General features: G+C 43.7%; 1 protein-coding gene and 1 pseudogene across 2 annotated transcripts; both read left to right on the plus strand.

The window, feature by feature from the left end:
* Positions 1–5,471, plus strand: part of LOC137642782 (serine/threonine-protein phosphatase 2A regulatory subunit B'' subunit gamma pseudogene) — a 19,897-nt pseudogene extending 14,426 nt beyond the window's left edge.
* LOC137642784 (guanine nucleotide-binding protein subunit beta-like protein 1) lies at positions 5,224–23,614 on the plus strand. 2 transcript variants are annotated; one of them, XM_068375635.1, is made up of 3 exons: positions 5,224–5,356; positions 14,333–14,498; positions 22,662–23,614. In XM_068375635.1, exons 2-3 carry the CDS (start codon positions 14,340–14,342, stop codon positions 23,481–23,483), a joined length of 981 nt encoding a protein of 326 aa, XP_068231736.1. In that variant the 5' UTR covers positions 5,224–5,356; positions 14,333–14,339; the 3' UTR covers positions 23,484–23,614. The 2 variants fall into 2 exon arrangements, with proteins under 2 accessions (XP_068231736.1, XP_068231734.1); XM_068375633.1 differs by having other exon boundaries at positions 5,228–5,356; positions 14,329–14,498.
* The last annotated feature ends 3,020 nt before the right edge of the window (positions 23,615–26,634 follow it).

A 26,634-nucleotide genomic window follows, 5' to 3' on the forward strand; every position in this document is an offset into this window, starting at 1 on the left:
TCCATAACCAGAAGACATTTCATTGGCAAGCTCTTTTCAATGAGGTAAGCCTTAACCTGGGGGGCAAACACTTCGTTTATCCACTCAGTAAAGAATTGTCTTGTGACCCAAGATTTAGTGTTCGAGCGCCACATAACTGGTAGTGCACTTTTACAAATATTATTTCGTTTGAACACCCGGGGGTTGTCCGAGTGGTACACTAACAAGGGTTTGATCTTGCAATCGCCACTTGCATTTGCACACAGCAACAATGTTAGCCTATCTTTCATTGGCTTGTGACCTGGCATCTTCGTCTCGTCCTTGGTAATGTACGTATTGGCTGGCATTTTCTTCCAAAATAACCCAGTCTCATCACAATTAAAGACTTGTTGTGCGATCAAATTTTGTTCATTTATGTACCGATCGAATTCCCCCACGTATTTATCGGCTGCAATTTGATCCGAACTAGCTGCCTCCCCATGCCTAGTAACACGATGAATACCTGTTCTATTACGAAACTTTTCAAACCAACCCCTGCTCGCTTTAAATGTAAATGAATCACTTTCACTGGTACTCGGACTTTTCTTCACTAATTCTTCATAGATATGCAACGCTTTTTCACAAATGAACGCTTCACTAACACTTTCCCCGGCCAACTGTTTTTCTTTAATAAATATTAAAAGCAACTTTTCCATCTCCTCAATCACTTGTGGCCTTTGCTTAGTTACCGCCGTAACTCCCGTTGCAACATTCGCCTTCTTAATCATTTCTTTATGCTTTAAAAACGTAGAAATGGTCGACTTCGCCATTCCGTATTCTACCGCTAAATCGGACACTCGTACACCATTCTCATATTTCGCTATAATTTCCTTCTTCAACTCGATCGTTGTTCGCACTGTTTTCCTCTTCTCCTTCCCCTTAACACTCATTACTTTCTTGGGACTCATTATGAAAGCTAAAAAAGCAATTAAAAGCACTGAAAATCACTAAATCACAACGAATGCTGATCGCGCGTTGTCTGAGTGACGCTCTCGAGAGAACTGATGCTTCCCGAACAAGCGAGAGTGGCCGAGATGGCGCGATCATCACAAAGCCCATGCGGTCGTCACGTGTTCGGCTGGTCGAGTACCGAATTTTTGGTCGAGCACCGCAGCAAAAATTTCTCGAAAATTTTGGTCGAACTCCGAATTGTTCGAGTATAGAGTCGTTCGACTACCGAGGTATCACTGTAATACTGTTTGCGTCCCCCATACCCTGACGAGGTGGTATTGGGAATGTCCTAGCCTAGATTTCCATCTAAAGGACTTCAGGTCAACTTCCTAGGACGAGTCACACTTCTTTCCTTCACACACTAGCTTATGTAAGCCGCACGTTCCTTGCGGAGCGAGGAACTTGTGAGGTGCAGGGACTCCTTATCTCGAGTGCTACACACTCTGATCCTGAGTCCCCGGGCAAATCCAAAGTCAGTAAGGCTGGGACTTACCACCCTACCTAAGGGTTGAGTCACCCCATGTAAATAGCGTGGTTTGTATTTTGGTTACGGAACAAATGACAAAATCGGAGATAATTTGTATTTTTCCTAACTATACAAACCTTAGCTATTTACACATACTTGCCCGCCAGCCCTGTCCCCCGTGAAGTCCTACCTCTAAGCGAAGTGAATCAGTTCACCGGTGTGTGAGGGGGGAGGGGTAGCTAGCTACCCCTCCCCTACCCCCTCGCTAACTAGCGAGGGTATAGTAAACCCTCGTTAAAAATCTAATGGCTCGTCATTTCAGCTACGCTGAAAGTAATACCCCATGTAAATAGCTAAGGTTTGTATGGTTAGGAAAAATACAAATTATCTCCGAATTTGTCATACTTTTCCGGCTGACTTGACCATCCGGTGAACAAGAAAAAATGTCTTCACTGCTAGCCCAACAGTTGGGTTTATAATATCTGCCTATTTAAAATTCTAGGTGTTGTTCTTGATAGTAAGTTTTTCACTTTCAAGAAACATTCAGTTTGTCTCTTTTGGAGCCCGGTTTTTGTTGAGGATATTATATATTTCTTTTATTTCGTAGCCTCTTAATTTCTTTCCCACACTTAGCTGGTTTTTCTAATTGGACTGCAGGATTTGTTGCATTCTGCCTCTCCAAGTAGGGTAGCAGATTGACTTGTAAAAGTGATAGTAATAAGAATGATACAGTAATGATATCAATAATGTAATAACAATAATTATAAGAATAACATAAGTAATGGTTATAATACAGTAATAAAAATGATGGTGATAACAACAATACAGTACTGTAGTTCTATCAGGCACAAAACGATACTTAAGGTTTTGTTCTGCTTTAAAAAGTCATGAGTTGGGTATACAAGTTGCCAGGTGAGGGAGCTGATTCTTTACTCCAGTCAGGAGTGTTGCTCCACTCTTGGCCTTCTTGGGAACTTGCTAACTGGCATAATCAAGACAGGTGGGTGTACTGTTATACCTCAGAGATGTTGCCATAGCTTTTTTTAACACCTCAGCAAGTTGCTTTAGTGACCTGCAGTACATTGAACGAAAAGGAATTTAGCTTAAGTCTAGGCATGAGGTAAAACGAAGGGAAGGTGATTTTTTTTCTTCTCCTCTATGTAAGTTATGTTGCACAACCCCATTTACATCCCCGGTCTGGTCAGATGTACTGTAGTCAAGTGTCTACTTTAGTTGGTAGATACAACTCCTTGCATCTCTCTTTCAAAAAGAATGGCAAGGTAATAAGACAGTTTTGTATTTCATTCATTGGTACCAATATTTCTACCTTCTGGTCTGATATTTCTATCACACACTTGGAAAACTGGGCATTCCTATATTTTCAGAGTAGTGGTTAAAGGAGTCTTCCTTTCCCCACTCATGTTAAAAAGGTGTGTATTCTCACAAAAATTAATGATTGATTTTTAAGATAATTTGTATTTTTCATAGGTAAAAAAAATTGAAGTCAGTAATCCCATTCTTATTTTTAACTGACTCCACATTTTCCCCTGTTGCCAAAGGATTTTGTCAATCGAATAGGTGGTACCCCTACACTTTTACTTGCATGTTGCTAGTAAACAAACTTGAACCAGCTTTTGCTGAAGGTATATCCATGTAAAAGACTCAAGGTTTTTATAACTAAGAAAAATGCATGTCATCTTCAATGTGATTTTCATAAGGTTAAACAATACTGTATGTACTTGAAATACAGTAAGTCATGAATATTGTACAAGAAGTAAAGTGTGTAATGTAAAATTAGTACAGTCATATCAGTTTAAAAAGAACAAAATACTAGAGTATGACTTATATGTTAACCCTTTTACCCCCAGGCTATTTGGAACTTTCCAACCCTTAACCCCCAGGAGTTATTCTTTTTCAAGCACATTTTGCAGTATATTTTTTTTTAAATTGCTCTAACAGCTTTAATTTTCGTCATAGAGAGGTCAGGTTGGTCTCATTCTCTTGGAAAATGCCTGAAGTTTCTCTATTAATTATCAAAAATATGCAAAAAAAAATGTAAATAGCAGTTTTTTGCAAGGACGTACTGGTACATCCATGGGGGTAAAGGGGTGAGTTTTGTGAAACGTACCAGTACGTCCTTTGGGGGTAAAAGGGTTAAAGCATATGAAGGCAAAATAAAGTACAGTATATGGTTAGCTTGATAACTAAAACCATACAGGGTGTAGGACCAATATTTTACAATTGGTTTAATAAGCCGAGTTGGAAGAGAAACGCTATGATTAAGTGCTGTAGATATATTTATGATATTTATATAAAGTATTGAAATTAAAAGAATTTTTTATCTATTACAGGTGGAATGTTTTCTTTGTCTTTGAATCTATGAACAGTTGTAGACTTCAGTATCATGGACCTAAAACTGTTACTACAGGATCATTTGAAGAAACAAGAAGGAAAGAAAGTAGGATTGAGTGCTACATCTAGTGATGAAACCTCAGATGCTGCAGCCGATAAAGATACAGATGCTTTATTTGAAAAGTATTATTGTGAATGGAAAAAAATCAACAATGAGTGTAAAGAAAAAAAATTTGCAGCCATTCCGAGGTTTTATCACAAACTCCCTCCAGATGACGATCAGATGTTGCTGAAATTACGAGAAGAGTCGCGTGCTATATTCCTTCAAAGGAGAAGTAGGGAATTACTTGACAATGAAGAACTGAAAAACTTATGGATTCTTTTAGATAAGAATCAGTCTGGTCCAAATCACGGTGGAGAAGAGCAGCTGATTAATTATGAAGATTTCTTGAAGGTTGGCGAACAAGCAGGATCCAAGTGTAAACAGTACTTCCAGCCTTCTACATTCTGTAAATTACTGCAGAATGACCCTTACGGTCGTATTTCAATAATAAATTTCTTTAATTACGTCATGCGAAAGGTGTGGTTACATCAGACTCGGATTGGATTGTCGTTGTATGATGTTACAGGTCAGGGATTCCTTAGAGAATCAGATTTGGAAAATTACATTCTTGAACTCATTCCAACTCTACCACAATTAGATGGTCTAGAGAAGTCATTCCATAACTTTTATGTTTGTACAGCAGTTCGTAAGTTTTTCTTCTTTTTAGATCCAATGCGTACCGGACAGATAAGAATTCAAGATATTCTTGCTTGTAGCTTTCTCGATGATCTCCTGGAACTTCGCGACGACGAACTGCCGAAAGATCAGCAGCAGAATAATTGGTTTTCGGCTCCCTCTGCATTAAGGGTTTACGGTGTCTATCTTAACCTTGATAAAGATCACAATGGCATGTTGTCAAAACAAGAACTCTCACGCTATGGTATGGGAACCCTGACCCCGGTTTTCATCGACCGTGTTTTCCAAGAGTGCCTGACGTACGAAGGTGAAATGGACTATAAGACCTATCTTGACTTTGTGCTGGCTTTAGAAAATCAAAAGGACCCACAGGCTTTGCATTATTTCTTTAAGATTCTGGATATCGATGGACGGGGGCACTTGAATGTCTTTACCCTCAATTATTTCTTTAGGTCAATACAGGATCAAATGCGACAACATAATCAGGAGCCAGTAAGCTTTGAAGATGTCAAGGATGAGATATTTGATATGGTTAAACCAGTGGATCCATACAAAATCACACTGCAAGATCTGATAAACTGTGGTCAGGGTGATGTTGTTACAAGCATACTTATAGATCTCAATGGCTTCTGGACTTATGAAAATAGAGAAGTTTTGGTTACAGACTCTAATGAAGAACCGGCGCAAGTGTGATAAAGAAAAATATTTTGTGTTTACAAAGGGACATTGCAGCTGTGGATTAAATGAAGATAAATATTAAAAAAAAATATATATTGCATCGTTTGAATAGTAAAAGATACAATTTATAAAACCGTTCTCAAATTAAACTGGTAAGGATTTCAGCATTGTACTTCATTTTAAGAACTTTGAGCTAAATTATAATTGTAGCTGGAAAATCTGCCATGGCATATGTAACCTATATTTAAAGTTTGGTTACAAATGCAATTAAGATTTTTTTTAACCTTTGTGACTTCTCTAGCCAATTACACTTATATTTAGGGGGTTAGTATCATTATAACTTTTTTGTTTTTAGTGTAAGTCATACCTATTGCCTATGTGAGTTATGGCAACATATATAAAGGGGATTTATATCCAATAACAATTGCTATTCACAAATTCATTATAGAAAATATGTCTAGAATTTAATTTTGTTTCATCATACACTCATTATTTTACCATAGCCTTTTGTGAAACTAGTTGGATTCACAGATCTACTTTATAAATTAAACGGGTCACTCACCTGGCATCTTAACCGCAAAGCTTCCTTACTGGAAGTCAGGTCAATTCCCTGTGTCAGTTTTGTTGACTTCTTTCAGTTGTGCTTGCAGAAATATTTTAATTTCTGTAGTAATTTTTCACCTCTTTAAATATCAATCAATTGAAAAAAATGGATTTATTTAATTAAATGTTCTACATTATACTGAGTACTTGTACAGTTTGACAGCTCTGCAAGCTTCTTGGTCGATTTTGTTTATATATTTTGGTTATTAGGGAACTATGATTCACTGTTACTATAAATAAGCTTATATTCATTCTGGTATTTTGTATGAAATTATAAATTTAGAGACACTTAAATCAGGCTTATGTTGTTTCAATTTTGCTTTCACTTTTACAAGGATGTCTTTTTTTTTTCTTTTTAACTTTACTTATTCATAATTACAGAATGCTTGGTACTGACATGTCAATGTAATACTTTAACTCCTTGTTCTTGTTAGTTTGAATTTTTGCATTGCTTGTGAATCTGAAGTTTTTCTTTTTTCATAGAAATTAGTCTCTCTGAGAAGGCAAGGTTATTTTTACCATTCTTATATTTTAAATATTTAACTTAGCCGGTGAATATATAATAGGTGAATATATAATAGCTGCAACTCTGCGGCTCGACAGAAAACACACTCAAAAAAACTCGCGAGCGATCGCTATGAAGGTTGCGGGTGTGCCCACCAGCGCCAACTGTCGGCCAGATACCACTCTTGCATGTAAACAAACCCTTCAATTCTTCTCTGTCGACGTTGACGACAAGACGTATCAATACTCGCTGTAGAACCTGGAGTTTTCTCAACATATTTGGTGAAGTACTTCATTTTGGTTTGAGCTTTCGCAGTGCAGGTGTTTTATCTTCATCTTAAATCTTGAACTCGTTTTTGGATAGATTTAATTTTTGATGACAAGAGAGAGAGTATGGACTTTCTTTGACTTTTAAATGGCCGACCCTTCCCTTAGACGGAAGTGTGTTTTAGGCTTTTAGCAATTATCTTATCACGTTATAAATTAATTATAGATTTTCCTCTATATATTTTATATCTCAACCGCCTTTATTAGGCCTCTTCGATTAGCTTTCCATTTATAATAAACATCAAAATAAATTTTAATGATTTGTTTATATGCGACCTTTCCTGAGAGTAGGCGGTCCTAACTTGGAAACCGAAGTTAACAACGTTGAGCCCTTTTCAATCGTAAATAACTTTTACAGAGCTAATGATTTAAAACTTATTAAATGAAATATTTTTAGTAAATATTTTATGATAGTTTTTTTCTTTGAATAGTCTTCGTACTGTTTCAAAGATGAACTAACGTTTAGTTTATTTATGCTACGCAGTTTGCGCTCTATCGTTACGATAGAGAGAGAGAGTATCACGGTTTCACTTTGCAGAAAGAGTAAATCGATTCTGACGTTTTGTTCTTTTTTCTTTCAAAGCTTAAATGTTTTAAAGACTATTTTAAAGGAACTTTTAATTGAAAAACCTTTCAGTTTTTTTTCCTTTGGTCAAATAACCTGTTTATTGACGAAAGGTAAGTGGGCTCTTCTCTTCGGTGCGAAATCAAGAGAGAGAGAGAGAGAGAGATAGAGACGGAGAGAGAGAGAGGAGAGAGAACGTTCCGATCTTTATCTCGTCCCAAGCGGGTAACGTTGTTCTCGAGTTACTCTCGTCCCTAGTCTCTGTACGGGGAGAAAGGATAAAACGTTTTTAGTTTTTATTCTCGTCCCAAGGCACTGTACGGTGAGAGATTGAAAACGTAGTTTTGAATGAACTAGTGTTTAGTCTCTTCCCCAGCCACTGATTTTTTTATCTTAAAATATGTTTACTGTTTTTTGCTGGTATTAATGTGCTTACATTATACGACTGATTTCGCAATTACAACCTTTTGATGAGGGTAGAATTGCGTGCTTCAGGTAGAAATCAGTTTTATTCATACCTAATGTGAATTGTTAAAAAATTCGATTTCAGTGAAATAAGTGCAAAACAGAAGATCGTAGTGATAAAGTGATATTGCGCAAAGTGTTATCAGTGTTGCGACCGAGGGTTCGTCTGTTCGTGCCTGTCGTTCGCCTAGTCCGGGACCTCTTGCAAGCTCCCAAGCCCAGGGGAGAAGTAATGTCGTACGACTTATGGGTTCGAGAAACCTGAAACAAGGTTTCGAGGCCCTTTAAGCGAAAGTCAGTCCTTTCAGGACAGATCTAGCGTCCTGGTTTTAACTATTAGGACAGCTCTGACCCTATGCAGTCATCGGAAGACTGCTCGCCGCCTAACAAAAGCGTAACACAGACTCCGAGAGTCTTTTTGTAGGCAAGGTTTTGCGGTCACAGACGTTACCCTCGTCTCTTACCGCAACCATTCCCGTTGATCCTAATTGGGTTGTAAGGCAAGACATGCAGAATAAGCTTGCCTCCCTTATGGAAGACTATTCTGCCAATAAGTCCGTTGAGCCTAGCCGTTTATCTCATCGAGATCCTGGCCTTCAGCCACCCTAACGTTCCTTTGTGCGTCCTGTTGACGTTGGCGTAGCCAAGTCACGTCAGTCAGGTTGTTTAGAACCACACTCGATGTGGTCTCGTGTGGATTTTCAGCCACATTTGGACGTTAGGCCACTTGCTGATGCTCCTGTTGACGTTCAGGACGTTCGCCAACAATCGGAGTTGACTTGTTTTGACGCTGAGCGTCAACCTCCGCATTCTAGAGTTGTTTTGACTGCTCAGTCTAGGCGGTCAAAGCAGTCTCGAGTGGACGCTGTGCGTCCTCACGCACCTGTTGTTGTTGACAGTTCACAGACTGTCAAGCAGTTACATGACGTTGCGTCCTGGTCCGCTACTAATGCACCAGTGCGTGTGGACTCTGCTTGTATAGCATTGCCACCACGGTAGGTCTCTCCCTTGCTTGAGACTCGGCTATTGTCGGACAAGGTTCCTTCAGATGAGGAAGTTGCTGTTCCCCCTCCTACTGATATTCCCTTGAGGACTCTGTCAGACGGAGAGGAGCCTAAAGCTGCTTAGCCCTCTATGGACTTTAAATAAATCATGCTGATTTTTAAGGATCTTTGTCCGGATCTTTTTGTAACTGCTGCTCCTCGTTCGCCTAAACGTCAGAGCTTACACTAGGCCTAGCTACTTCGAAGCCGTTGTTTTATAAGCTAGTGCTCTCTCGCTCTTCTAAGAGAGCTTTACGTTTGCTAGGCGACTGGTTTATCACCAGGAGGAGTTTGGGGGAGACAGCCTTTGCTTTCCCTTCTTTTAAACTGGCTTATAGAGCGAGAGTCTGATATGACACGAGAGAAGTTCTCGGCTTGGGAGTTCCTGCCTCTGCCCAGATAGACTTCTCAAACCTCATAGACTCTCCCTGGCGCCTGGCCATGAGACGCTCCAAGATTTTACAGGTCGACTTCACAGCTATTTTCGAGCCTTTGAAGTTTTGCTGTACAATTATTTCATGCATAAACAAGGCTTTCAGGGATGGCTCCAATGATCTGACAGCCACGTTCTCTGCAGGAACAAGTCCCTCAGGGATGGCTCCAATGATTTGGCAGCCATGTTCACTGCAGGAGTACGTAAGAGGCAAGTGCGCTCAATGTGTTCATTGTCAAGACAAACTTCACGATGAAGTCTACCAGGCTGTCTTGACAGCATTTATGGAAGGCGACTGGATGGTCTCTCTCGACATTCAGGAGGCATACTTCCACATTCCTATACACCCGGATTCCCAACCGTTTCTGAGGTTTGTTTACAGGAATGTGGGGTACCAGTTTCGAGCCCTGTGCTTTGGCCTCAGTCCTGCGCCTCTCGTGTTTACGAGGCTCATGAGGAATGTGGCAAAATCCCTCCATCTATCGGGGATCCGGGCCTCCCTGTACTTGGACGACTGGCTTCTCAGAGCATCGTCCAGTCTTCGCTGTCTGCAGGATCTACATTGGACGTTGAGTCTGGCCAGGGAGTTGGGACTTTTGGTCAACCTAAAAGTCCCAACTGATCCCTTCCCAGATTATTCTATATTTGGGGATGGAGATTCGCAGTCAAGCCCTGCTCGAAGTCCAACTAATGCTGAAACGAAACGTTTATTCAGTCAGGAGTTGGAACAGTCTCGTAGGGACTCTCTCATCCCTGGAGCAGTTTGTCTCACTAGGGAGACTACACCGTCTGCCTCTCCGGTTCCATCTAGCCTCTCACTGGAACTAGGACAAGACATTAGAGACGGTATCATTCCCAGTCTCCGAACCAGTAAAGGCATGCCTGAAATGGTGGGACAGCAATATCAGTCTGAGAGAGGGACTATCCCTAGCAGTCAAGAACCCAAACCACGTGTTGTCCTCAGACGCGTCGGATTTGGGTTGGGGTGCGACCCTGGACGGTCGGGAATGCTCGGGTCTGTGGACCTCAAGTCAGAAGAGCATGCACATCAACGGCAAGGAGCTATTAGCAGTCCACTTGGCCTTGATGATATTAGAAAGCTTCTTCGAAACTTAGTGGTAGAGGCAACTCAGACAACACCACAACTTTGGCGTACATCTCCAAGCAAGGAGGCACACACTCCTTCACGCTGCTCGAGATCGCAAGGGACCTTCTCTTATGGTCAAGAATTCGAGGCATCTCCCTGTTGACGAGATTCATCCAGGGGGACTTGAACGTCTTGGCAGACTGTCTCAGTCGGAGGGGTCAGGTGATACCCACGGAATGGACCCTCCACAAGGACGTGGGCAAGAGTCTTTGGGCTACTTGGGGTCAACCCACCATAGACCTCTTTGCCTCCTCGTTGACCAAAAGGTTACCAATCTATTGCTCTCCAGTCCTAGATACAGAAGCAATCTACATAGACGCGTTTCTACGGGATTGGTCTTTTCTGGACTTATATGCATTCCCACCATTCAAGATAGTCAACAAGGTACTGCAGAAGTTCGCCTCTCACGAAGGGACAAGGTTGAAGTTGGTTGCTACCCTCTGGCCCGCGAGAGAGTGGTGCACCGAGGTACTTCAATGGCTGGTAGACTTTCCAAGAAGTCTTCCTCTAACGGTAGATCTGTTACGTCAGCCCCACGTAAAGAATGTCCATCAAAGCCTCCCCGCTCTTTGTCTGACTTCCTTCAGACTATTGAAAGACTCTCAAGAGCTAGAGGCTTTTCGAAGGAGGCAGCCAGTGCGATTGCAAGAGCTAGGAGAGCTTCTACCATTAGAGTATACCAGTCGAAGTGGGAAGTCTTTCGAGACTGGTGCAACTCAGCATCTGTGTCCTCGTCCAGTACCTCTGTAGCCCAAATCGCAGATTTTCTTTTACATCTGAGAAAGGTTCACTCCCTTTCAGCTCCCACGATTAAGGGCTACAGGAGCATGTTGGCTTCGGTCTTTCGACATAGAGGCTTAGATCTTTCCAACAATAAAGATCTCCAAGATCTCCTTAAGTCTTTCGAGACCTCCAAGGAACGTCGTTTGGCAACTCCTGGATGGAACTTAGACGTGGTCCTAAGGTTCCTCATGTCAGACAGGTTTGAGCCATTACATTCAGCCTCCCTGAAGGATCTCACCCTCAAGACACTTTTCCTAGTGTGCTTGGCTTCGGCTAAAAGGGTCAGTAAACTTCATCCTTCAGTAAGAACATCGGCTTTTCTACAGAAAAAAGCCACTTGTTCACTTCAACTTGGTTTCCTGGACAAAAATGAACTGCCTTCTCGTCCTTGGCCTAAATCTTTTGATATTCCTTGCTTATCAGAGATCGTAGGCAACGAACTGGAAAGAGTATTATGTCCTGTTAGAGCTCTTAAGTTCGATTTAGCTCGTACTAAGTCATTACGAGGGAAATCTGAGGCATTATGGTGCTCAGTTAAGAAACCTTCATTGCCTATGTCAAAGAATGCTTTGTCATATTTTATCAGATTTTTTTAATACGAGAAGCTCATTCTCACTTGAATGAGAAAGACCGATGTTTGCTTAAGGTTAAGACGCACGAAGTTAGAGATATAGCAACCTCCGTGGCCTTCAAGCAAAATAAATCTATGCAAAGTATTATGGACGCGACTTTTTGGAGAAGCAAGTCAGTGTTCGCGTCATTTTACTTAAAAGATGTCCAGACTCTTTACGAGGACTGCTACACACTGGGTCCATTCGTTGCAGCAAGTGCAGTAGTGGGTGAGGGTTCTACCACTACACTTCCCTAATTCCAATATCCTTTTAATCTGTCTCTTGAAATGTTTTTAATATTGTTTTATGGGTTGTTCGGAAGGCTAAGAAGCCTTTCGCATCCTGGTTGATTTGGCGGGTGGTCAAAGGCATTTCTTGAGAGCGCCCAGATTAGGGGTTTGATGAGGTCCTGTTGTATGGGTTGCAACCCTTGATACTTCAGCTCCTGGGAGTCTTTCAGCATCCTAAGAGGATCGCTGGGCTCCGTGAGGAAGACAGACTTACAAGGCAGAGTAATCGTCTAAGTCAACTTCCTTACCAGGTACCTATATATTTTGGTTTTGTTATATTGATAACTGTCAAAATGAAAAAACTCTTAGCTTATACGCTGTAAACTTAATTAACTCTGGTCTCTACCCACCGCCTTGGGTGTGAATCAGCTATTATATATTCACCGGCTAAGTTAAATATTTAAAAATGATATTTTAATTATAAAATAAATTTTTGAATATACTTACCCGGTGAATATATAAATTAAATGACCCTCCCTTCCTCCCCAATAGAGACGCAGCGGGACGAGAAGAATTGAAGGGTTTGTTTACATGCAAGAGTGGTATCTGGCCGACAGTTGGCGCTGGTGGGCACACCCGCAACCTTCATAGCGATCGCTCGCGAGTTTTTTTGAGTGTGTTTTCTGTCGAGCCGCAGAGTTGCAGCTATTATATATTCACCTATTATATATTCACCGGGTAAGTATATTCAAAAATTTATTTTATAATTAAAATATCATTTTTTAGAATTATAGGTAGCATAGTTATTATAATCTCATCCCCGTTTGACAATATTTTTTATTGTTATCAGTTTTGGTAATATTGATAATTAGAATAATGCAACCATGTAAACCATCTTTATATCTCTCTCTATCAAATCAGGTCACAGCCATCGCTGTTGTGTTGAGCAAGCCTCATCAAGTAAAAAAGTGCTATCTTTTTCTTTGTGTTGTAACACCATCAGTCTTTGTTTGAGTCTTTCTCTTGGTTTCTTTGAAATTGTGTTTGATAAGTAATTTAATCTTTGACTTTATTCTCCATCCTGATTTTTTCTTGCAAGCTATCTCCAAAACCAACTATCCATTCTATGTGGCCGTTTAGGTCTCATCCGGCCATTATCCCTCTGTTGGTGGCATTTGTTATTTTATCCAGTTGCCTTTTCCCTAATTTCTGATTTTGGCTATTGCTGGTCTTTGTGAGTAAACCAAGAGCACTCATATTACCCTCATGTTTTTAAGATCATATTGATCTTAATTTTCATTTAAATTTCTCTTCTTTAGGATTTTTTCGCACCCCACCATTTGTAAAATTTTTTGTAGTTACTGAGGGCCACTTCATCTTAACCCTTATACCCGCAAAGGATGTACTGGTACGTTTCACAAAACTCATCCCTTTACCCCCATGGACGTACTGGTACGTCCTTGCAAAAAACTGTTATTTACATTTATTTTTGCATATTTTTGATAACTTTATGAGAAACTTCAGTCATTTTCCAAAAGAATGAGACCAACCTGACCTCTCTATGACAAAAATTAAGGCTGTTAGAGCAATTTAAAAAATATATATAGCAAAATGTGCTTGAAAAAAAAAACCCCTGGGGGTAAAGGGTTGGAAAGTTCCAAATAGCCTGGGGGTAAAAGGGTTGAGTTTTTGAAGTAAATTTTTTAATAGTCTTCTGCTCTTACTGAGAAATATAGCATACCCTAATTTGCCATAGACGTAAACCTCAGTCGACTGGTAATGAGCTAATTTTAAGTTATGTAATCCAAAGCCTTAAGGTGATGCTGTAATAGAAAAATGTGTAGTATGTTAAGTTTTATGTGTTTGGAAAGAAAAGGGATGTTTGTGTGATTAAAAGAGAAGAAAATAAGAAGGGACAGAGGTAAAGTAGAAAGTTAAGCATTGGTGAAACAAAAGCATTAGTTTCTATTTTCAATTTTATTTGTTTAGATTTGGTTTTCTATAAATGTTGAGTCCATGTATTTAAGGAATTCAATTTAGTTCAGATGACTGATTAGATGAAATTTTGGTATTTTAACCCTTTTACCCCCAAGCTATTTGGAACTTTCCAACCCTTAACCCCCAGGGGTTTTCTTTTTCAAGCACATTTTGCAATATATTTTTTTTAAATTGCTCTAACAGCCTTAATTTTCGTCATAGAGAGGTCAGGTTAGTCTCATTATTTTGGAAAATGTCTCAAGTTTCTCATAAAGTTATAAAAAATATGCAAAAAAATTTAAGTAGTAGTTTTTTGCAAGGACGTACCGGTATATCCATGGGGGTAAAGGGATGAGTTTTGTGAAACGTACCAATACGTCCATTGGTGGTAAAAGGGTTAAGGCCTTTAAATTCTTAAACATTTTTTTTTTTTCAGCTAGATTCAAGATGAATAGTTGCAAGGAGGCACCGGATCCAATATTTGTCTTTCGTGGTGCTAAATCTCCTGTTATGTCTGTTACATTTCTTAAAAGTCCAGAAGATGGCCTTATTCATTACCTTGCAGCAGGGACTCAAGAGGGTCAAGTTCTGGTGTGGGACCTTAAGGTGAGTGTCATAGAGATTTATGTTAGAGTGAGTTGTTTCTACTGGGATGTCTTCTATGTAATGAATTTTTTCCTGTTTAACTCAAAAGGACAAATTCAGATGCTGTACCATACCATATTTAACTATTTTTTGTAAATTAGTTAATCTTTTGTAGTTACTACAGAATAATTTTTGTGTACACAATATAATCACTCTTCCATCTGTACATAAATGGTTGATTAAAGAAACAAAATGAGTGAATTGGTGATTGAAAAATAGATTTTATCTTTTTCTCCAATGGGGTGACCACCTGTTCAACACCTAATTATATCTATAAACCTCCTCTGATGTACATATTTCTTTTTCTCCAGAAGCTTGGTTAATCGACGTTAACCCCTAAACTTGAAAAATTTCCCATTTTTTTCTTTTTAACAGGCATATGCCTCTAGTAAAGTAATGAAACACACCAGCGGTTAATGGTAAGAAGTACGCCAAAGGTTCTTTGTTGTTCAGTTTTTCAGTTGACTTAGCAATAGTAAACGTTTTAAGTTCACATTTATTGTCTCACAAGCATAAGGGTACAAACTGAAATGATCCCCCATGGACTAAGGCAGCTCGCACTTTGGCTTCACGCCATCACTCCCCGCTTGAAAAGCGAAAATACCGTTGATTGGACATATCTTCTTCTCAGAGTGATCTCCAAGGGAAGTTTCCCTTTGCAAGAAGAGCAAGCTCAATCGGAAGTCCCTGTGTAATGAGAGAACACCAAAGCCTTCGTCTGCTGGTGATCAGAATTGAAAGGTAGCTACATCGCCTCGTTTCCTCGGATCACCTAAATTCCAAGCCTAAGCCCGGAGGTAAGGCTTACCGATCGGCATAAGACCGATCTCAGGCATGGAGGAGATTCTTCCAGGTGGGACTGTTTCTTAAGTAGGCATGAAGAGAAAAGTGGTATCTAGGGCTAATTCATGACGCTCTCTAGAGTGAAGGGAATCTTTATCTCGAAGAGTAAGTTCACTCAAAGGTCAGATACTCTGAGCTATCTGATTGCTCATTATTTTGCTTCTCCTTTTGCCCTTCAAAGATCAGGACACTAGCATCCACTTGACCCTCAAGGGCAAGAGAGAGAAGGCAGCAAGGTCGCTGAGACTTCTCGAAAGTCCACGATCCCTCCCTCCTGTTTGGAGTACAACCCAGAATCAGCCCTTAGCCCAGAGAGGTCCCTCTCACTCCGATCGAACTCTCCCCTAAAGGGAGAGGAGAGGTATCTCAGGCTAGGAAAGGTTCCCTTCCTCCTGACATGGGTCCCCTACTGGCAGAGATGGAAAATCCTGTCAGAATCAATCAAAGTTTTATCCCACAGGGAATTGAACCAACATGGAGAGACATCTATATAATCTATCAAAGGCAGGATGAGTGATTGGTCGATGCTTTGGTGCCCCTCAAGGCTTCAGTCCCGCTCTTGAGCTTCTCTGGTCGATGCTTGCGCGAGATGCACTTCTCATTTAACTTGCAGGTCACTAGATCCAAGATCTCTGCGATTGAGTTAGTCTATACATGTAGCTACTGCCTCCAGCCCTTTCTCAATAATAAAGGTTCTACATACCAGAGGAGGGTATTCCTTTACCTCTTCTGATTGATCCAATACAATGACGCCACTGACGACCACAGGCACGACTGCAGATAGACAGAGGTATGAGGGCATTTCTTTCTCGGCCTCGGAGTCTACAGTTATGTAATCAACAGCAATGTCTAGCCTGTAAGCTACTAGTTAGATCAACCACTGGTCCAGAGCTTTGGCATACTGTGATTCATCTCAGACTCTGTCTGAACGCAAAATGAAGTTTACTGCCCTCGTGTTGCCAGGAGCAAAGGCGGAGCCATTCTTGGCTCGTCAGTCAGCCAAACAGTGAGTAAACTGGGTTCTTAAGAGGAGGGATGCATTAGCTTCATGCTTCTCCACCAGTCATGTAGGACAGGTATCAGCTCTCTCCTTCAAGAACACACCAATTCCAGACATTTTGACACTTATTTGCGGAAGAGATTGAGAAAACTGTTAACAAGTGGAGAGAGGAGAATCATGACTTCCTTATCCACAAAACAATGATCTTTAAAGTCCGTAGCTCTTTTGGATCAATTGCTCCATGAACTACTACTTCTCAACCCAGTAAGACAGCAAAGAAGGCAATGGCAAAGCTAAGATCATGATCTACAGATCCAAAATCTAATACTTCCTGGGTAACATGCTTTATCCTACAGGGAGCCGAGTACCAGCTCAAAGTAATGTGCTTTGGACTGTCTACAGCTCCCGAAGTGTTCACACAAGTGTTCAATCTAGTCTCAGTTTGGCCCCATTCAAACGGGATTCACATTCTCCTATGCATCAACGATTGGTTGATCATATTGTCCTCGAGGAGACAGTTGCCCTGGGATCTGGACAAAGTTCTTGCCATTTGTCATGATCTGGAGACTGTAATCAATCAGCATAAATCAAGTTTTATGCTCTGAGTTAGTGTGGTGCAGTACATGGGCCCCCCACCCTTTCTTTGAGGCGTCCGAAAACAGCATCAAATCCGGGGGGAGGACGAGAAGATCCACTCCTCTTCGTAGGTTCTCGTCTGTCACCCACTACTGGAGGTCCGTCCGTTCTGCAGGTCCCATAGGGATCATGACGTCCGGGGAATCGTAACCTTGATTCCTCCGGGACTTGAGCCGCCACTGGAGGGATCTCATCCTGAGGCGACCGTTGGGAACTAGACGAGCCAAAGATGAAAGGTGACCGAGGAGACGTAACCATGTTTGGGCTGGAAGTTCTTCTCGCCTGAGAAAAGGGCTTGCGACCTTCCTCAGCCTTGCTATCCTGTCGTCTGATGGGAAGGCTTTGTGGAGATTGGCGTCTATGATCATGCTTAGGTATACCAGTCTTTGGGTGGGAAGCAGAGAGGACTTCTCGAGATTTACCATGATCCCCAGATCCTGGCAAAGTCCCAGAAGTTTGTCCCGGTGTTGAAGAAGGGATGACACCGAGTCTGCTAGGATCAGCCAGTCGTCCAGATAACGGAGGAGACGGATGCCGATCCTGTGTGCCCACAAAGATATTAGGGTGAACACTCTGGTGAAAACCTGCGGTGCTGTGGAGAGACCGAAACACAGCACTTTGAACTGGTATTGCTTGTTGTCTAGGCTGAATCTTAAGTACTTCCTTGAAGACGGATGGACTGGGATCTGTAAGTACGCGTCCTTCAGATCCAGTGTACACATGAAGTCTTGAGGTCTCACTGCTAGTCTGACCGTGTCTGCGGTCTCCATGCTGAACGGAGTTTGTTTGACAAACTTGTTCAGAGCCGAGAGGTCGATGACTGGTCTCCAGCCTCCAGGCGCCTTCTTTACAAGAAAGAGTCGACTGAAGAAGCCTGGGGACCCGTCGAGGACCTCTTGGAGAGCGCCCTTCTTCAACAGTGTCTGGACTTCTGCCCGAAGGGCTTGCCCCCTTGCTGATCCCATGGCGAGGGAGCTCAACGACACTGGATTCGTCGTCAGGGGAGGTAGAGATGTTGTGAACGGGACGCGATATCCCTGACTGATTACGGAAATCGTCCAGGAATCGGTCTTGCGTTGCTGCCACCTGTCTGCGCAACTTTGTAGGCATCCCCCCACTGGTGGACATGCAGGGGGACTGCCAATCCTAGCGTTTGCGGCCTCGGCTGCTCCCTCTAGGATTTTTACCTCCCCTGGAGGACTTTTTGCCTTTCCTGCCCTTGACAGGAAAGGGCTTAGACACCACTGACTTCGCTGCTACTGTCGGTTTCGTGGTCTTGGTAGGACGTGGCTATTGGGGTGCTGGAGGTTTATAGGGCTTGGATGTCAAAGCCTTATGCAGGAGGGAGTCTTGGTTGGACTTCCTCCACCTCTCAGCAGCCTGTTCCACATCCTTAGGCTCAAACAAGTTCGTTCCTTCTAAGGAAAAACGCCTGAACCTATTTATCTCGGTGCTAGGGACCTTCTGATGGAACTTCTCAGCCACCGCATCCCGACGTTTCAGGATGGTACTCGCCCACAAGTTCGAGACTTGGTGGGCCAGAAACTCGATGGTGCGAGTGCCTAAGAGGAGGAACGTCTCCATAGCTTTCCTGGTACGTTCTTTGGAGAAGTCCTCAGAGCGTATCAGGATACCTAAGGTCCCTAACCAGATATCCAGCCACGAAGTGGCTTACACAGCACACTTCGCAACCTTCTCCTGGTTAAGGAAATCGGTTGCCGAGAACGAGACCTGCCAGTTGGAGTCTCTCTCTAGAGGTACTCCCCTGGTAAGCTCTTCCAAAGAATGGTGGAGAGGAAGAGCTAAACAAGGCTCCTCCAAGATCTCGAAGTACCTCCTCTGCTGTACGTGAGGAGGTGGGAGAAGCTTGTTGCCGGCACTGGAACGGTGGGAGGAGGCCAACTCAGAGAGCTGGACAGCGATCTTGTCCCTGGTACTCTTAACCCCCTGAGACCAGGGCAGAGCAGCACTGGCCTTAGAAGGTTTTTGAGTGCCAAATACGCAGTCCAAGACAGTGTCTTTGCCCTCTCGAGGGGGCATCTCTGGGTCGGCAAACCCATTGAGAGCCCTCATAAGAGTCAGGACCTGCCAAAATGCATTCTCTGACTCTTGTAGTTCTCCTCCGGATGTCGGACTTGCAGCGAAGTCTCCTGTCCCCAAAGGCTCTTGGGGAGATTCGCGGACGTTCTCCGAGAGACTAGCTGGCTCCGTTCTAAGCCTTGAGGAGGATTTTGGCACTGTCTTTGAGTCCTTCGACTCCTTCCTGGGAAGGATGTAGGACTCTAACATAGCCGGAGGCAAGTTTCTCTCCGCCCCTACCCAGGAAGACTTTTCAACGCGAGGTGAGGTTTCCCTCATTGGTGCGATGGGGGAATGTCCCACCTCACGTGACTCCCCTGAGAACGGGAAATCCTCGTCCGACAGGGAAGGAGAAAAAGTCTGGGGCTTACGAGGAGACAACTTAGCTCTTGGAGAAATCACCGCGTCCGAAACTCCTCTTTTTCTCTTCAGAGGGGTAGAAACAGCCAAGGATCTGTGCCCCAACTCAGAGAGAACAGGCTTGGAAGCCTGTGTAACTGCTCTGATTAGCGCACCGAATCATGGCTGTTGACTGATAGCTGCGCTGTCAGACACTCCCTCTGGAAGGACAGGGATCGACGGATCCCTGGGAGGAGTTTCCATAGGGGGGTTCGCCTGAAAAGAAGAAACAGGGTTCCTGGACCTTTCTGGATGCTTCCCTTCCGCCGCAGGGCGCGCTGTTCTGCGCTTGCGGGGAGGGGAATGCAGCGATGGCGACCTTGCCGTGCACTGTCCAGTAGCCTCGCGCGGGGGCGCGTAATGGTGCTCGCGCGATGGAGAATACCCGGGGTCGCGCGCGGGAGACTGCTGATGCGCGTGTGTGCATGCGTGCGGGCGATTGCGAGGGCGCGCGCGGGAGACTGTGGGCTCACAGGAGCTTGCCACAGGAGACTGATTGTGTGCGCGCGGGGGTGAATGTTCGCGCGCAGGATCAGGTCGTTGGACACGCGGGCTTGCGGGCGAGAGTTCTCACGCCCCAGATGACGTCGTAGAGTACGCGCGCAGTTGAAGCTGCGCCCACGTATCCTCGCCCGGATCCGAAGTTCGTGGGCGCGCAGGAGAGACAGCTGTGCGTGGGCGTTGGCGCGCGGGAGAGCGCTGGCGAGCGTTGATGAAAGGGAAAGCGGTGGCGCAGGAGGATGATGGCACGCAGGAGGTTGATGGCGCGCTACCCCAGGCAAAGCCTGGCGCGCAGGAGAACGTTGGGGCGCATGTCCATCATGGCACGTAGGGGAAGTATGCGCACGATGGCGCTTACGCCCTTGATGCCCTGAAACGGTTCGGGGCCTGACGAGCATGGTTGTCAGATTTCGTAGGAGCGTAAAGTGCATCAGCTCTCAGGAACGGTGACGGCAGGTCAGCAGGTCTGTCGGGTGAAAGGTCGACGTGTCCTTTGAAAGGACGACCTTCCACCGAAGAGGATCGCGAACGATCCGCTGAGAGGTCCAGGACCATAGCAGGAACAGTCGATGAACATTGACGAGGCTCCACTGCGGCGCCTCCTCACTGCTTTAAAAGGTGAAGGAAGGCCTCTCTGGCGAAGGGGAAGGCGAGCCTTGCGACGGATGCGCCCTCTGGGGGGCCATTGGATCAGCAAGCTGACCTTCTGCAGTCCTCCGAAGAGGAGTCTCTTTAAGTGAACTTCCCCGAGGGGGAGAAACACTGGCAGGAGAGACTGTTGGACTTAGTTTCTCCCTCGTTGGTTGAGCAGGAACGGGAGAAACTAAGCTTTCAGCTACTGCGGGATGTGAAGAGGAAGAGGTATTAGGAGATACCGCATTGGATACCTTTGACACCACAACATCGACAATTGACAGAGGATCAACCTCTGCCAAAGTCAGCGATTGCTTGACAGCGGCACCTAATCGGATGATGTCAAGGAGAGCTTCCTTGGAGGGCGAACCCTCGAGCCCCAAGGAAGACCAAAGCTGAAATAAATCGGTTAATGACACATCCTCCCCCGGGGGGAGAGGTGGAGCTGCCTCGCTAGGAGAGGCAACGTCTTCTCTCAAACCCCGAGTTTGGAAAACAGAACCACGGTCTCGAAAGAGACCGATCGAGTGGGAGCTTCGGAGGAGGTTTGGGCAACGGAAGAAGAGTCCTTGGGTTTTTCTCCTTTCAAAGAAACCTTCGAAGGAGAAATATCCCGCCTGGACTTCTTCTTACGTCGCCGAGAAAACCTCTCCCACTGGGAGGTAGACCACTCCCTACACTCACCACACTTATTTTTACTATCACACCGTTGGCCTCTACAGTAAAGGCAAAGGGTGTGAGGGTCTGTCTCGACCGCCGACATGAATGTTCCGCAGGGGCGGTCGGGCAATTCAGGACAGGTGCGCATAATCGCAGAGGCCAACTTCACACACAAACCTGTCAAAGAAAAAGCAAATAAGCATTAATAGCTGCCAAGAGAGAGGTGAGGATGAGAGGACACGCCCGTCTACCATCCGAGCCGAGAGCAAAGTGAGCTCAAGCACAGGTTTGTGTGCCGGGGGTATTAGCAAGTTACCCTCCCTTACCCCCGCTAACTAGCGGTGTGAGTAGTAAACCCTCGTTAAATTTTAACGGCTCGTCATTTCAGCTACGCCGAAAGTAATACCCCTATTAAATAGCATGGTTTGTATGTCAGTTACGGAACAAATAAGGTTTTATTACGAGTACTTCGCCCACTGGCAGATGAGGGGGAGGGTGGCTAATTGTACTCAAACCTATTTCTCATACATGACCATACATTCGTATAACATAAATTCCACACAGATATAAGTTCTTCCTAGATTGTTCACTAGTCGTTGGTAGCGAACTAGCCCAACATCTGCCTATCTTCATGCTAAGATCGTTGGGAGTCGACACTTTTGCTCCTGTCCAAAACCAGTATGGATATGACTTTCCCTCCCCTAAGAATAAGTTTCCTATTACTGTAAATATGAAAGATTTGATTCATTTAGAAACAAATCAAAATATTTTATTTTAAGTATTTTGTATTTTTCCTAACTATACAAACCGGAGTCCTTTAAATTACATATCCCACATAACCCTGCAAATCCTAGGTTTAAGGTCAAAGTGGGAGCTCAGCGGCCTGTTGGGTGGGTGGGGTTACACGCAGCTCTCTACCTAACTACTGGTGCACCTTGTTAAGTATTAACAGCTGTATCTAGGTTTGTGTATAGGAAAAATACAAAATACTTTAAAAATACAGTATACGATACATTAAAATTTGATTAATATTATATGAGGGATTTTTTTATGCATTGATAAAACATGAAATCTCAAGATTGACTGCAACATCTTCTTAAAATTAAGCATCCTTTTGCCTCCTCTACTATACCCTTTTAACCTACTGTACTTTACTCCCATTACTGCTTCTTTTAACTTGTATCTACATGGTGCAACTTCATGGTGTTCCCTCAGTTACACATTGGTGCTGAATGACCTTCATTCATTTCTACAAGTCAGATTGTTAAATTAGAGTACCACAAGTATTATTAATTTTTCTTTCATTTACCCAGGAAAATGTAATTATGCAGTGTAAATATGCATGATATATTAACCTTTTCTATATTTTCCAGACGAAGTGCTTGTTTCGAGACTGGATTGCTTATCCTGACTGTTCAGTTTTGTGGATATACTCAAGACAACCTGGTGAAATATGGACACTTGGAAGACATAACAGTGTGAAATCATGGAATATTTCCCAGCCAGTACCCGAGACTGTCAAGCAATATTTGCTACATGATTATCTTGGGTTCAGTCATTGTGACATCTACAATGGAGATGATGCATTATTAGCTATCCCTGGTCCAAGTGAGAATAGTGTAACAGTATTTGACATAGAAAAAGACTCAAAGGTGTGCATCCTCACTGCTAGTATGTCCCCAAAAAAGGGGAATGTAATGCAAATAAAATGGACATGTGCATATAAAAAAGTATTAGTTATAATTATGTATGAAAGTGGTCACATATCTCTTTGGGATTACAAAACTACCAGTGTTGTTAGTGAAATCCAGTGCAGGGAGACTCCTATCTGCTTGTCAGTAAACACAACTTCTAGTGTCATACTGGTAGGTTCTACAGCAGAGAAACTGTTTACCTTTTTTATAAATGACAATTTACAAATAATTGCAGATAAAGAAGTTGAAATCACAAATCCAGGTACATCATGTTGTACAGCACGGCCTGATGATAAAATATTTGTTACTGGAGGGTGGGATTTTCGTGTCCGTGTATACTCGAGTAAGAAAATGAAGCCTCTTGCTGTCTTATTTTATCACAAGAAAACAGTAGAATGTCTGACCTATGCTTCGGATTATGTCAAGGAATTTGATAGTCGGTTTTTGTTAGCAGCAGGTTCCTCAGATAAGAGTATATCATTATGGAAGTTGTTTGAGTAACAGCGAATATGAAGATCTGCTCAAATTATTGAATAATAGAATGTAATTTGTATACCAAACAAATATTGAGAAGAGACATTTCAAATACCAAAATCAGAATATGAACATTATTAAATCATGTTATTAATTGATCTTAGTATTATAATTTATATCATACGAAATCAAATATGAGAAATTTGTTAGTAATTTGTATTTTCCCTAACTAAACAAACCTGTAGTTCTTCATATAGGAGAAGATTCAGTGCAAATTTGTGTATATGGCCATAAAAACAAAGATATGTCAACCCTCCAGGTGGTTACCGGGATAGTAGGGAGAATCCCTCCCATGAGCATGCTAACTGACTACTGAGATCACTTTTGATTGCATGCAAGACTTGCTGGAGGGGGGGGGGGGGAACCTCAGGTGTTTATAGTTAGGAAAAATACAAATTACTTCCAAATTTGTCATGTTCTCCTACAAGAAAACAAACCTTTGGAAGGGGAAACGTGATGAATGGGGTGACGTAACCTGATCGAAGGACACTTTGGGTTTGGCCTCGTGGCACTCCCAACACTGCCATCTGTATCTCAGGCATTCCCCCATCGGTGGAACTCTGCAATAGGTGCCAAAGAGGAGGGCCAGGATGTTGTTGCCATGTGGAGGAGTCTTGAATTGCTTTCCTCCATTTCTCCACAACAGCTTTGATGTCTTCAATAAGGAATGATAGAATAGTTACGGAGTTGGATGATCTTCCTCTTTGGTACGTGCCTCTGGAACTTGGAAACAATACCGTCGCCTCTTCAAGATCCAGTTGGCCCTCTGGTTGGCGGCATCATGGGCCAGGAGCTTTATCGGCCTAGCTCCAGACAGGAGGATATTCTTAAAGATCTTGCGTTTTTCAGGGGTAGACCAAGTCCTCTGTGTCAGACAGATAATCAACTGTCCTCAACCAGTGATCCATCCAAGAAGAGGCTTGAAGGATCACCTTAGCCAACCTTACCATTTTGAAAGCATCAGCAGCTGAAAACACTACTGGTTGTGCCATTAGCTTTTCCGCTGAACCAAGGCTGATACTGCTGGGTCTATAGGGGGGGGGGAGAGAAGAGTTGTCCTCAAGGATGTTGTATTACTTTCTCTGCCTCACAAATGGGGAAGTAACTTGGATGGGTTGCCATCCCTAAGAGTGTCTTTCCTCAGAGATTTGAGTGTTCATCCTTCTGATGGACGCAGACACTAATTTGGACCGAGGAAGCTCTGGTCATAGTTTCTTGGGCCTAGGGGCACAGCAGATTATACCTAATGCCATGTCTCTCCACTCCATTAATGGTCCTGATGCAAGACAGGGCCTTTAGGAAGGTAGAGTCCAACTCACCTTGCTTGGTGACCGTAGCCTTAAGGCTGAACAGTCCGAATCAATCAAAATCTACATCTATCTCCCTGCTGAGCCTGGGTTACGTTAAAGTCGGTAGTCAGTATCGGGCACCTAAGTAGGGTAACGAGGCCTAAGAGGAGCTTTCCGAGGTGTAAGAGCTGATGAAGCCACGACTGCCTGCTGGAATAGCGTCTAGAACTGGGTCATCAACAAGTTTTGATGCCCAGATCTTCGGCAGCGAACTCACGTCTTTTTGACCACGGGACTTGCCTCTGAAGAAGGTGACCTTCTGAGGACCCTCTTAGGGGATGTGAAGTCTGTGAGGGCTCCGCAAAGGTAGCGAAGGGTCCTTGGGGCAGAATAGTCTGTCTTGATAAGCTACAGCCTATAGGTGTCAGCAAACAAGATCTCGATCTCCAACTAGCCCTAGGGTGGAACGTGGCAACTGGAGGCGGAGTAACCTGCCTTGGCCTTCGAAGTCTCTGTTGGAGCTTTGTCGGGAAGACTGCCAACTTCCAACGTCCTGTCTTGAGATGCTTCTGGTATCTGGAAACATGCGTGTGGTCGCTGGCACCAGTGGAGCTGACGGTACTGAAGCTTAAAACGGAGAGTCAAAGGGAGCACGAGTGGTGGCCGTTGTGCTCCTATGTCTGGGATCGGAGGGAGCCCTAGGGTTCCCTGAAGACACCTTTGCTGCCAAAGGTATGGTGACCAGATCATAGGAATGAACTGGTGAAGCTGCAGTCCTAGCAGGAGCAGCTTGGGTGGGCAAGGCTTCTTTAACTATCGCCTGTATCCAAGCCGAATCAGGATTCCGTGATGGTGCAGCAAACTGAGTGCGTGTATGATGTCATCCAGTGAATGAAGGTTTGCTGAACGTGAGTGAGGCGTATTGCGAGTACGCGTCGTGTGTATTCGAAAGCCTCAAAGGAGTTGCCACAGGTTTACGTGTAGTAAGCCCACAAACGTGCTTTATGTTCAGCCTCGAAAGATCGCACTTGCTTGGCAGGACGTGAGCAAGGCAGTGTTGGTTGTGCAGGAAGAGCCAAAGGGTGGCAAACAGTTCTTCCCAACCAAACCCAGCAGGTTTCCCTGCACGAACAGTTGTCGTGGACGCACGCTCGGTGAGCTGCGTGTGGGCGAGACTCACTGGGACTTGTAAAGCCACAGTGTAAGATGAGATGCACACTGGGCTACAGGAGGATCGTGTGAACAACCACCTTCCTTGAAAGATTGAGCATGTTGGCGACAAATTGCAAACACACAAGCTGCTAGGGGGAGGTCCACTCAACTTACGGACAACCATTCGCGTCCGTGAGGGACTACACTGAAGGGTTGGCATGCTTGAAAGGTTGAGGATAGCAAGGATCCTTTTGCTGAGCAAGGTCAATTTGCAAAACCTCAGGTGGAAGAGGAAATACATAGGATTTCAAGGCATGGGGCACAAAAAAAAGAGCAGAAGGGACTCCCTTTTATCTGCTCGAAAGGGGGAAGGGCTGAGGCCCATGTCTCCACACCTCCAGGAGTCTGTCCTTCGAGGTGGAACCCGAACGCACCAAGGACAGCCACAACTTAGCAAGGCGTCAAGGGAAGATTTTCTCCTATGAGAAAGCAACATGAACTTCCTTATCCAAAGGTTACCCAGGGGTCAAACGGTCATCACTCTTACCCGATTGTCCTCTGGAGCAGACTGAACAGGCAGAGGGAGGTGGGAAGAGTTCCGCAGGAGGGAGAAGATTGCCGGGACTTCTTAGACCTCAAAGCAGAGCTCACGGATAAGGAATCCCTTTTCGACGTTG

Source organism: Palaemon carinicauda, chromosome 6 (genome assembly GCF_036898095.1).
Source record: "Palaemon carinicauda isolate YSFRI2023 chromosome 6, ASM3689809v2, whole genome shotgun sequence".
NCBI classification, from domain to species: Eukaryota; Metazoa; Arthropoda; class Malacostraca; order Decapoda; family Palaemonidae; genus Palaemon; species Palaemon carinicauda.

Bases quoted from the DNA above. Each gene is read 5' to 3' on its own strand.
- LOC137642784 (XM_068375635.1), top strand. From the start codon at position 14,340: ATGAATAGTTGCAAGGAGGCACCGGATCCAATATTTGTCTTTCGTGGT. The intron at 14,499-22,661 runs GTGAGTGTCATA...TATATTTTCCAG, and splicing joins TTCTGGTGTGGGACCTTAAG to ACGAAGTGCTTGTTTCGAGA.